The sequence below is a fragment of the Terrapene carolina genome, unplaced genomic scaffold (genome assembly GCF_002925995.2).
Source record: "Terrapene carolina triunguis isolate 2854851 unplaced genomic scaffold, T_m_triunguis-2.0 Scaffold558, whole genome shotgun sequence".
Taxonomy (NCBI): Eukaryota; Metazoa; Chordata; order Testudines; family Emydidae; genus Terrapene; species Terrapene triunguis.
The window spans coordinates 8,130,330-8,143,163 of record NW_020664909.1 but is presented as its reverse complement, the minus strand read 5'-3'; the positions used below and the strand labels follow the sequence as shown (position 1 = coordinate 8,143,163).

Genomic DNA, 12,834 nt, shown 5'->3' with positions numbered 1-12,834 from the left:
ATTTCTGTGGGGTGCATTTCCTTTCCATTGTCATTATAAATAGGTTGAGCCTGGACTCAGTTCTCATGTATGTTGCTCACACTCTATACACACAAAGTACACACACACCATCCAGCACAATAGGGCCCTCATCTCTCTCAAGGCCTCCTGATGCTGCTGTAATATTCAAATCAAGAATAATAAAGCACTTTACCAGCATTAGTTAGTTAGGCCTTAGTTGCGACACCCTTATGGAGACAGGAAAATCTCATTTGCTCATTTTATAGAGGAGGAAACTGAAGCACAGAGCAGTTGAGAGACTTGTCCTGTGTCCCTGATGGAGCCAGTCTCCCTCAAGATTAGAGACCAGTACCATGTCTAATCCACTAAATCATCATCAACTCACATGTGCCCACAAGCAAGTCCCCTGCTTCTGTTTCCTTCTCTATCAAAGGAAGGTATTAGTTACTTACTACTCTAAGGTACACCTATCTTGGACCCTCAGTGCATTCCATTAACTGGAACTAATTGGTTTTGTCACTGGAGAGGTGTGGGAAAGAATTCAATTCACAACAGACTTCTAGCATTTGTCAGACCATTGACATTACAAGCCAAAATTCAGCCCTTGTGCAGCTCCATTGCAATCCCACCACCTTACTTCAGGAGCTGAATTTGGCTCTAGCTTCGAGTACACCCCTGGTTGAAGCTTCAGAAGTAACTTGGACATGGAGAAGCAGGGTCACAGATGCAGCAGCAGTATTGTGGGGAATGCCATTCTGTGCACATGCAGTTTCCAGCAAGCACTTACTGCATGTTGCACTGGGAAGAGATAGAGGAGCTGGTCAACTACCCAGCTCTCTCCTGGGGGTTCCTGGCACCAATGTGCTACACATGGCAGAGGGGTTCATGTAACCTCACTCCACAGGCAACTTGTGTTGGGAGTTGTGGGCTTTAAAGATTCAGTCTAAATGGATTTTTTTAAATGTCTTTATTTTTAGAAGATTAAACAATATTGTCACTGATCTGAAGGATGAGGTTACTTGTTGAGATACAAGATTGAGTTTTGTAAGACACAAATGCCGAAGGTAACAATTCGCAAATAAATAAATACAGAAAACCAGAGTCTTTGCATAGTTCAGAAGTGAACAGTAGGGGGCAGCAGTGCGCGGGGTGAATTGGCACGCAAAACACATCCATGTTCTTAGTCAAAAAGTTGCAGCTGAAAGAAAAAAAAATCCTAAAAAGGGCAAACTATTAAAAACCATGTTTTCGGCTGAAAGGGAGCTAGCTATGTGTTTGTAATCAGATCATGCCATCGAATGCGTGTTCTCGACAGACAGACAGCCATTTACATAATCTGCCTTGGCATCCCATAGCCTGTCATGCCGGACTGCGATGCACCTTTGTTGCTACCCATCTGAAGGCCTATGACATTCTGTCCCCGACGAAGCTGCTCTTCTGAAAACCCTCGCCGATTCTGCTGTGCTTTCCTGTCCAGACACAAAAGCAATGTAGGATCAATCCGATTATGCCCACATGATTTTAAAAGGCTTCAGGGCTCTGAAATTGACGCTTCACAAGTGTTCTCTCTGCACTGCAATACTTTATTCTTTATTTCAGCATCCCATGGGCTACACAACACTGGCAGCCTAACTGCTTTTTTGCATTGCACACCGTGATGTACATGCCAGCCAAGGCCATAACAACACTTTGCACCTTTCATTCTAGACTCCCCAAGTGCGTACAAATATGCTGATACCCACAACACCCTGGGAGGTAAAATACTTGTATTATGATGTATGACACAGTCATGAGAAGGTTAAGTTGTGTAAGGCTATGGCATCCAGAAGCAACTAGCAACAGTGTCCTGGCCACAGGGGATGATCAGTGAGCCGGTTTCTGTGATGGAACACACTTTGGTATCCAGCTACAGCTCCAGTGTAAATTGGAAGTCATTCCATGTAAGTCAATGGAGCTATTCCTGAGTTATACCCACGTAAGTGACAGCAAAATTTGGCTCCATTACTTTGAATGCAGCACTTATACCTATTTTAGAGATAGGGCAACTGTGACAGAGAAATTAAGTGATTGGCTGAAGTTCACAGAATGAGTTAATGGCAGCTCTAAGGACTAGAACCCAGGAGTCCCGATTCCCCATTCCCACTAGACAAACCCTTGCGGTAATGACAGTCCCTGTCTTTTAGCCTTCCCCTGCCCCCAAAGCACTTTAGGTGAATGTATTTCAGTGGAACCCAAAGATGTCTGTCTCTCCCAACAGCGGCCGTTATGACAAAGGCATTAAGGCTTAGGCTCTGCTGTTAGATCTCAGGTTGTGGGTAATTTAAATATGCAGTCAGCTTAGATGGGTTCCTCGCTTATGTAACTGGGGGGAAAAAGTCATTAAAAAAAGGGACAGAAAGGGCTTGAAATGATACTAGCTGACATAGAGCCATATAGGCCACGGAAGACAGAACAATGTCACAAATTGAGGCTGGCCTTCACAAGCAAAACCATGATCTCACCCAGGCAGGGAACCCACCTGCTTCTATTCACCCTACAATGTTGCATCATCCTATTTTAATGTATGACCACAACCACAAGCACACTGTCATATCAAAATCCTCCGCCAGGAGGCTGCAGTGTTTAGAATCAGTTCAGGGCTCTCCAAGGGCTGGATCCTTGAAGGGGCTGAGCACTATGACCCGCAATGCTTGTATGTACATGATCAACTGTTTGGCTGGATTTAGCTCATGGTGCTAGGCATATTGCAGGAGGCAGCCCCAATTTCCCACAAGACTCATCGACTTTAAGGTAGGGTGACCAGACAGCAAGTATGAAAAATCGGGACAGGGGGTTGGGGGGAATAGGAGCCTATATAAGAAAAAGACCCAAAAATCAGGACTGTCCCTATAAAATCGGGACATCTGGTCACCCTACTTTAAGGTCAGAAGGGACCATTGTGATCATCTAGTCTTACTGACCTCCTGCACAGTGCAGGCCACAGAACCTTGCAGAAAGGTGGAAAAGATCTAGGTAAAAATCAGCCATGTCCTGTGATTTTTCAGGATGGATGGCCATTGTTCGTTTTCATTTATTTACAATTATAAATGGGCTCATGAGTTCCTGCCATAGACTCTGGGCACCCTCCTATCACTTAGTTAACAATTAACAGAAATCAGACAATGGACTCTCTTCCCACAAAACATTGCTCTTCTAGGAGGGAGGCAAGCCTAGCCTAGACCTATTGAAAAAGCAGCCATATTTTCATTTTCTCTCGATTTCTTTTCCAGAAAGAAAGGCAAGCTAACTATCTACAATGCCTTCTAGAGTGGATTTCTCCCCTCCCTATTTTTATAAATTTTCCCAGCACTTAATTCTATCAGAGATTCATTTGCTCCTTGTTTTATTTTAATTAAAACCATGGGAACCAATTCCACCTTTTATTTTGATTCCTCTTTTATTAATCATGTCAGGCAGGTATCTCTGGATAGTTTGTTCATTGGCTACAGAAAGCTGAAATGTGATTATTAATAAAGACAGGCAAAACTGTGAATGAGATAGAAGACATCAAAGGGGATCCAGGCATGTTAATAACAGCTGAGTACAGCTACAGTTTATATTGTTTAGCATTATTCCTACCATCATATGCACTTCCATGGGCTAGGTGTGCTGCGTTTGGCATTAAGTGGTCAGATGGATAGCAAGATCTAGTGCTGCTTTTCATTCAGGGTGCTTGATTGAAATATGAGGAATATATGAGAGGCTGCTTATGCTGTCACCAAGGTTTTACTTTCGTTCAGCTCCATTAGGCCTGATTCTTCATTACCTTGCACTTCACTCCAGTGCAAACTGAGTGTAAAAAGCCACCATGCTGACCTGGTAGCATTTTACTCCTATTTTGCACTGACATAAATGACTATACAAAGTGCAAGGCAATAAAGAATCAGGCCCATTGACTTCTAAGGAATTATCAGCACAGCAGAGTGAGCGAAAATCAGACCTTGAATATCTATCCCTTTGTCTACATATGAAAGTTTAACCAGTTTAACTTAAATGAGTTTTTAAATCTGTGCAAATCCCTATGTGGACCCTCTTATTTCAGGTTAAACCAGGCTTTATTCACTTCAGCTTAATTCAATTAAGAACTAGTCTGAGACCTGGTCTACTCCTAAAACTTAAGAGGACCTAGATACCTAACTCAGGACTGTGAAAAATTTCCAGGACATATTGGGAAGACTGTTCAGTCCCCAGTTAGTTTCCTAAATCCATTTGGTGCTTAAAGGCAGACAGTATTACCACCATCCAACAGCACTTAGCTGTGGGAGGTTTTGCTTGGCACTTCACCTGTGAAACCAGGAGGGATCCCCTCTGTAACATCCATCGTCCTTGGTGACAGCCAAGCTGCCTAAAGACATTAGAGTTCTCTGCACGGCAGCCATGTCCTTCCCTAAAAAGCCAGACATTGAAAATCATTTAAAAAATCTGTATATGAAGTAGATGATCTCAGGACAGCAACACTGTTTTCCCACCATCATTTAGCATCTTCACAGAGGTTTCCATCCAACATATTAATTAAACCCTTCAATGCCACTGGTGAGCATAATTATCCCTGTTTTACAGATGGTGAAACTGAGGCAGCGATGTTGACTGATTTGTTGAAGACCATGAGAGGAGTATAAAGCAAAGATTAGCATTCAGGAGTGCCTGGCTCCCAGTCCCATATTTATTTTGATACAGTAGTTCAGGAGGGAGCATGTAGAGAGAGAGCTTTCAGAGTAACAGATAAGAGTTTAAAGCTCTGTGTGCCTTTAAGAGGCAGGTTCCATTATACAAACCCATCCCTGCTTCAAGGGAGATTGCTCAAGCACAGAAACATTAGCTGGGTGCAGGAACTTCTGAGATATCACTTAATACAAAAAGTTGTGAGTAAGAAATCAGGAACCATTCAATAATAGACATGTGCCTAGCAGACACAATGGCATTGACAACTGCATTGTGCTCTATTATTACAATGTTTATTATCATAGCACCAGTTAGCATGTGACACATTAGTACACACTATAGTTCACACCCTTCTGGTGCAGACTAATGCACTGTGTAAAAAAGCCTCCGTTTCCCCAACTGTAAAATGGGGATAATGATGCTTACTCAGCTTTCTGAAGAGCCTGGTGATTTCTGGGCAAGAACCCTCTGCTAAAAGAGCATATTCCAATCCCTTAGGAGCTACTATGCCCTTAATTCTCACCAATTTTTGCCCAAGTACCCATCCACTAATTCTGCGAATCCCTTTAACAGCTCCTTATATTGTGCTATCAAATTTATGCTCCTTGTTTTCACTTTCATAACTCTGTGTCACCTCATGTCTATCTACCTTCCTTCATCTTCCTCGCTGTCCTACTCCCAGTGTTATTCTTGACTTAGTTCTCCCCCTTCATCTCTGTCATGTTCCCACTTTCTCCCATGACTCCCCTGCACCTGGCACAGCCTCCCACTCCCTGTCCACCAAGGGCCAGATTTTCAAGAGCGCTCAGGCACCTACTTAGGCACCAAATCAAAGGCCAGTTTTTTCAACAGAGCTCAGCATTCCAGCTGCTTGATGTTTTTTCATCAACACATTTTTTAACAAAAAAATGGTTCGTCAACAAACAGTTTTCCCTTTTAGTCAGCATTTTAAAGTTCTGCCCCCGTCCCTCTAAAAAATGAAAAATGCTGTGAAAAAAAAATAAAACAAAAAACCTTTTTTCATTTCATTTAAAAAAAATCACAGACATCATATAGCAGATTTACCCACATTGAAAAATCTTTCCCCGTGTGTCCTCTCTTTTCTCCTCCTCACATCCCATTTCTATTATGATTCCTTCCTACCTTCTTCTCTGCCCCAGTTCTTCCCTACAGCCTCTTTCCTGAATGACAACGTTAGGCCTTGTCTGTCTTTGATTGTAAGCTCTTCAGAATGGGGAATGTATGGTTTAATCTACACCTGAAAATGTATGATGCTAGATACATGATGTTTTGTAATAGATATGATGAAAAAAGATTGCTAAACTATACCTATTTCCAACCAACCACTGCTAAGGAAGCCATTCCAAGGCAGACTGTGTGTCTGGGAAGTCAAGCCTCCTGTTTTACACATTTATATTCTACATTTCCCTGGCAACACACAGATTAAATTAAGGGATATGATGTACACAAACCTTCAGACACAAAGCACTTGGACTGTTTGTGATGCGTAAGGTTCCTAAACTCAACATATTTAGCAGCTTCCAACTGTGTTGAAATTTCCCATAATATTGCCCATTTAAGTTGATTTGAATTTTTAAAGTCCTGCAAATCCACAGATATCTGCATTTGCAGATGAGGTTGTATTGTTCACTATTTTTGTGCATTAAGGATTTGATGCCAGAAGCTGGGAGTGAGTGACAGGGGATGGATCACTCAATGATTGCCTTTTCCGTTCACTCCCTCTGAAGCACCTGGCATTGCCACTGTCGGGAGATAGGATACTGAGATAGATGGACCATTGATCTGACCAAGTATGGCTGTTCTTATGTGGATTCAAATGTTTGTATCCGCACAGGGCTCTAACAATAAGATAGGATGCTGGTGCGGGTGCAGACGCGGATATATATAAAAGGTGCAGTGCAGATCGCGGGTCGGATACAAGTTAATTATTGCAGATGCAGATCGGATGCGGATTCAAGTTTTTGTATCCGTGCAGGGTTCCAGGAATTTTATTCACAAGGGCTAATTTTCTCATAAAATAATTGCCAGCCAGTGACTACCTTAACCACAAACTGAAGCAACTTTGCTCCTTGGTTAATATAGGGCAGTCTGAGAGGCTGATATAACATACGCACACAGAGAGCATGGAGTGAGGTTTTAGCATTATGGGCCCCCTAAGGGAGCAGATGTACCATATGCCGTAGCAGCTGCTAAGTATAATGTTGCCCATGTGACACCTCCCCTAGAGCAAGCACCACAGTGGTTGGAGCAGAGGACCTGGGATGGGAAGAAGAGCTGAAACTGAATGAGCTGGATGATGATGGCAATTTTGAAAACAAAAGACCGGTAGCAAAACGTCATGATGAGCCTGCCTGAGCCATCTGTAGCCTCCCTGCATCTAGCATTCCGCTTCAGCAGGCTGCCACCAAAGCTGTGCCTTAACTGGCAGTGGGGAGTAGGAGAAGCGACACTGGAGAAACAGATGGAGTTAGGGATGATTATCACATAATGAAACAAAGCAGCAGCAAAGACTGGGCTCTGAGCTACCTCCCCGACGAGTGTGTGAAGCCTGATGGAAAACACAGGGGATGCGAGCGAAGACTGTAATTCTGTGTGGAGACTGAACATCACTGTGGAAAGAGGGCAAATACAAAAGGATACAAATAGTTTAGGAAAGGCTGAGAAGGATGAAAGCAGGAGGCCACACCACAGAGGAATGATGGGCATCTCTTGCCATCTGACAGTCAGACTGGAGCATCATAGTGAAGAAAGATGTGGGAAGATGTATATTTGGGATGGAAAAACAAGTCAAAATAAGACCTGATCACACCCAAAATGCAAGTCATTCTGCATTCTCAACCTTCCCTCAAGCCAAACTCAACAACTCAAGACTTTAAGATGCAGAAAAGTTTAGTTAAAGATCTCTCTTAGGCCCCACACCACACTTGAGACTCCACAACGGGGTCTTACCTGTCTCCCCCCACCTTCTTTTGCCTTTCCTGAACCATGATAAATACCACTGGCAGCATCTTTTCTACGCCCCGGCTGCCTTTTCTTCTCAACCTGAAATGCCCTTGTGCAATGCTCGCTGATATCTATGGGACAGCCTGGCCTAGCAGAAAAGCTGGGCACTACCAGTGCTAGGAGGAGGGCCTCTAATTTGTCCTGAAGAGGAGCTGTTGGAAGGAGTCCATTCTCCTTGAGACAAACCTATCCAGAGGTCCCTGGGCCTTCACGCCAAGTGTTTCTATGGGACCTGTGGGATCAACCTCAGGGAGAGAGGGACTATTTTGGAGGGGATCACTGAACCTGAGTCCTCAAAAATGTAAATAAAGATCCAAAGCTGCATCTCTGAACTCTTTGAGATTGGCTTATTACTGATTTAAGCTACCCAGAGATATACTAGGGGAATGCACTGAAAGGGAGCACGTAGGTTAATCAGGATGTTTGGGAACATAGTGCAGAAAAGCTTCCTGGCCCAACACATGCAAGTAAGAAAAGTACTAGCGGGAAAGCAAGGCTTCACCTTGCTTGAAGCAGCCCTGGGTGAAGGAGCCACAGTGGTGAAGACGGGTGCCGGCTGGTTTACTGTGTTTGAGACAGCCTACCAAGTAGTGTGTGTGGGGAGGGGGGAGGGGTATTTTTGGCTCTTGGTTACCAAGAGCCTTGCAGCAAAAGCTGTTGGGAAAATGTTAATGGCAAAAGGGGCTGTTTATCTGGCCATCCGCCTGTGTCTTTAGTTTAGACAACTCAGAGCATAGAGCCCTCCCAACAGACAATAGGGTTCACACTCCTATTGCAGAGGACAACCTGGGAATCTTTTCTGGTATGTGAGGGGATACAAATAGGAAGTGAATGTTAGACTACATACATACATACATACATACATACACACACACGCCCTCCCGCCCTCCGCTGAATTTCAATTTTCTAACTCTTCCCAATCAAGAGCCTCAACAGTGAAACAACAGGGGTGACTGAAGTCCCAACTATGGCGAAGGGGGAGAAATTATGTAGGGACCAAGACTGGGACAACAATGGGCGTTTCATTTCACGCCTAAGATGCACTGGAAGAACTATGAGGGTGCTAGGACAGGAACAGGGAGGCTGCAGAAGAGGGTTGAGATGGCTGCAATTGCTGCATGAGGAAGGCTTGCGTTGTACCTGCCCACGCTAGGTTTGGCTTCATCCAACACAGCTAAATCCACATTGTCATGCATGAAATAAAATAAAATAAAATAAATAAATAAATAAATAAATAACCAAAATCTTGGGAGAAAGTAATTAGTGCAAAAGAAAAGAAAAGCAAAGAGAGGGGAGATTGATTATCTTTCTGAACTATTCCCTACAACTGAAGTCCTTTTCTTAGTAAAAACCAAGATGGTCCAATTTTATGTGCATAGAGTTAACTCACTACTGGACACGAAATGCTGCCAAAACAACATCCGAAGTGGGCTAATACTGAAAACAGATTGAGCAAGAATACACACAATAAACTTCCCTTGCTTACTAGACTGTGGAATCTTTTTCCAGGGCAAGAGGAAGGTCATTTACTTCAGTCATTTAAAATGAGTACATCCTCGATGCACAGTTAACCCAGGTGACCGGCACCTGAGTCTGAGCACCTGGCTTAGCCTAGCCCAGGTTTGAGCATTCCCAGAGCAAAGCCATACCTACATTTTTGTGTCGCCCTGTGTCCACTCTCGCCTGTACGTGTTGTGGGGCATATCCCATGGTTTGCTGTGCTGAGACGCTCTAGGATTCTTTCCCAGTCAATTGTGTCAATTGCATGAGAATTTATCTGTCGTTTGGGAGCATGGGCGGGGGGGGGGGGGAGGGATTGTGGGAAGGCAGTGGAGGATTATCAGCATGCAAGTGATTTTGTCTGCATCCTCACTGCAAAGTGGGTGGGTTCCAGTCTGAGTGAAAGCAGAGCTCAGGCTCTAACCCACACTACCCCTGGCGGAGCCTCAAAGCACATCCAATCCCAGGATGTGTGCATCCAATCCCGGCTTTTGTGTGTGTAGGGGAGAGATTGGGCTAAAACGTGGGTAAGAGCCCAGGTGAACTGTGCAATGAAGATATACCCTAGATTAGACAAAACACCGGAGAACAAACTGTAAGGAACAACCCAGCAGTCGTGTCCTCCATGCAGCCTCCTCCCTTATTCCAGTGAGTGACCGTCTACAACAGATCATTTCCCCCATCCATTGTTTTGTTCCCTCTGTAGCTCCCTTTGGCCCCCTCCCCCTAAATCTCAACTCCTGTCTTCACCGACGCTGAGACCATCTCTACTCTGAGCCCTTGCACTATGCTCTACCATGTGGCGTTAGCGAGGCCCCAGAGCACATGGCAGGAGCACTAGAAAGTGATGGATCACCACATAGGAGGTAAAAAGGCAGAAAAAGAACCTTAGGTTCATGGGAAAATAATATAGACCACTTCTAGTTCCTATGTGGACTGGCATAAATCGTCACAGACCTGAGCTATTGCAAACTCACGGGGGCGTTCTCAGGTTTTAGCTGAATGTTTCCATGGTGATCTTTTTAAAGAGATTTTAATGCTGGTGAAAAACGTTGGGCTGACAACTCTGGAAACCTAACCCTCCAATATGTCAACTGTGATTTTTGTTTTTAGCTAGTCATGATTAATATAAAAGACTTCACACAGACTGAAAAGTCCATGTATATATTTCCCTGTTTGGGGTAGTGATTTTTGTGACTCAATTTTACAGCTAAAATTTAAGCCTCACTTTTAATTTGAAACAGTCAATAAAGGTTTGTCATAGGAAAATAGAGTTTTTCATATTTGTTATTAGGGGCTGTTTGCTTGGAAATAAGCGGCATGGGGAAACATTTGTTTTATTACATTTATGCCTGTCACAGTGATGGCTTTTGGGTAACACATTAACTTGAAAAGATTCCATTATGTCCTTAGGGTAATATGAATCCCTCGGAGGAGATAGTGCACCACCAGAAGAGAATGGTAATGAGGTAAAGCAAACAGAAGCAAAAGATAATTACATTAGAGATTTTTTCCTTAGACAAAAATGCACCGTTAGTGGAGATCAAAGCAGAGCAGAATGAAGACTGTGAGCTCATTTTCAATATCATTATTATTTTTACCTTCCCATAAATCCACTGTCTGGAAAATATCTGTTGTTCTTACTCCATAGATTTCAGCAGCTTTTAAGAATTGAGAAATTTGTTCCATCTGCTTGAAAGCCATTTTTGATTCAGAGATCTTTGGAATGGGTTCTTTTCCCTTTGGATGTAAACTGTTTATTAACTTGCACAACAGCTAAGAGATAAAAATAGAAACAGAAGTTTAAAAAAATCAATTAGTTCCAGATCACTAAAGCAGAAGGTAATTTCTGTGCGTTGGATTATGCTGTGTGAAGCGCGACATGGATAGAATCTCTCAGATAAATCATTTCTTTAAAAAAAAATAAAAAAAAGATAGAAAACCACCACTGGTATCAATCTGAGTGTATTAAAGTGCCATTAAAGGTTTTCTTAAATGAGACCGATAACCTGATCAAATATGCACTGATCTACTGCAAGAAATAAAACAATCATTTACTAGAGGTTATGTAACAATTGACAGTAGTGGGAGAAAAAAGGAAAACAAAGCACTATCAATTGAAATATTGTTAAAGCACCATTGGCAGAGATTCAATAATTAGCCAGTAGCCAAGTCTTACTGCCCAGTGCAAACAGCAGCATTTGCGTGTTTATTTATTAAACCAATTGAATACAACATAATAGCTCTAGAATTATTCCCAAGGAGAAAACACTAGGACATAATCAAATGCACCAAAGTCTGTGTGTATTACACGCTCAAATAGCAACACTTTTATTTTCTTAGCAGAAAAGTACAAACCTGATTGTAAAAGCAAGTCTCTTGTTACTCTATGAGAAATTATAGTGAAGAAATGAGTCAAACCTAACAGACATATCCCAATACACTGGCAGAAAAATTATTCTGAAATAGCAAAAATTTCCTGATCAGAAGGAAACCAGTAATAGTACAGTCAATACTAGTATATACTTGAAAATAACCCATGACCTCAGGCCAATGCAGATGAAAATACAGTTAGGGTATAGATGTTAATAGACTAAGATTCATTGTACACATATAAATAATGCTTATATGAAATTAGATCAACACTTACTGTTCCATCCATTAGCCATTTCTGAAAATTTTGCCTTCCAGGAGGTGGATGCTCTATCTTTTCACCACTCTGTATAATAATCCAGTCCACTAGCTTGTTCTCTAATTCCACGTCATATTTCTGTTCAATCTTTTCCTGCACTTCTCGGCTTAAACCATAGCTCGGTCCTCTGTTAGCCATCTCTGGAACAAAAATACCAATTGTTTATTTATAGGATTCTGATAACACGGATTTAAGTATATACACCAGCCCAATTTATACGTCAATGCTGATCGACTACCAAAAATCAAAACAAAAGCAAGCATTGGCTTTAATTGTTTTGAAAGGGCAAAAATTAAAAAAAAAATCATTTTTCCACAGCCAAACAACAGCAAAAATCAAATGACAGTTTAAATTAAAATAGACTGCCAGTGAGATTTCTGCTCTAGCAACAAAGAGATTCTAATAGAGTTTCAGATCAGTGTCATCACTGCCAGCAAATCCAGAAGTACTTTAAATTTGCCTACATAATACTTGCTAATAACAAGAAGACTATACATGGGAACTCAAGAGATCCTTTGAGAGGTGCAATTGGGGTGTGAGGTTTAGAAATCCAGAGACCATCGAATGGAAAAGCACTGAGAAATTTAAGAAGAGATGAAGACTGCTGCGATACCCTGCTGCTGCTGCTGCATCCTGATTTGAAGAACAGTGTATTGATTTGATTTTCCTCACATATGAGGAGGGTCAAAGCAGGGGCGTTGCTAAGAGCCATTAAAAGGCCTGCCTACTCAGCATAGCCAAGGAGGTATCCAATCTGCAGTCTGCTTAAGTGCCAACTTCCCCTGCTCTGTTTTGTTCACTTTCCTGAGCCAGGTCTACTTTACTTAGGTTTGTCCACTGAACCCAGCATCAGAATAACTGAGCTCCCTATAATTAAAAATACTTATAGGAGGTATCATTTCATTATCCAAATGTAA

The 12,834-nt window shown here is 42.4% G+C and overlaps 1 protein-coding gene across 1 annotated transcript; it reads right to left on the bottom strand.

Annotated features, from left to right (window-relative positions):
* Positions 1-1,003: 1,003 nt before the first annotated feature.
* TAGLN3 (transgelin 3) lies at positions 1,004-12,549 on the bottom strand. Its single transcript, XM_024200362.1, has 5 exons — positions 12,531-12,549; positions 11,876-12,057; positions 10,827-11,001; positions 4,324-4,426; positions 1,004-1,469 (listed from the first exon to the last, which is right to left on the bottom strand). Exons 1-5 carry the CDS (start codon positions 12,547-12,549, stop codon positions 1,328-1,330), a joined length of 621 nt encoding a protein of 206 aa, XP_024056130.1. The 3' UTR covers positions 1,004-1,327.
* Between the last annotated feature and the right edge of the window lie 285 nt (positions 12,550-12,834).

What these genes read in the sequence shown, in the direction of transcription:
- TAGLN3 (XM_024200362.1), bottom strand. An exon ending in AATGGCTAATGGATGGAACA is followed by an intron (nt 11,002 to 11,875) that starts GTAAGTGTTGAT and finishes TTTATCTCTTAG; the next exon opens with CTGTTGTGCAAGTTAATAAA. An exon ending in GATCCCTCCTGGTTTCACAG is followed by an intron (nt 1,470 to 4,323) that starts GTGAAGTGCCAA and finishes GTGTCTGGACAG; the next exon opens with GAAAGCACAGCAGAATCGGC.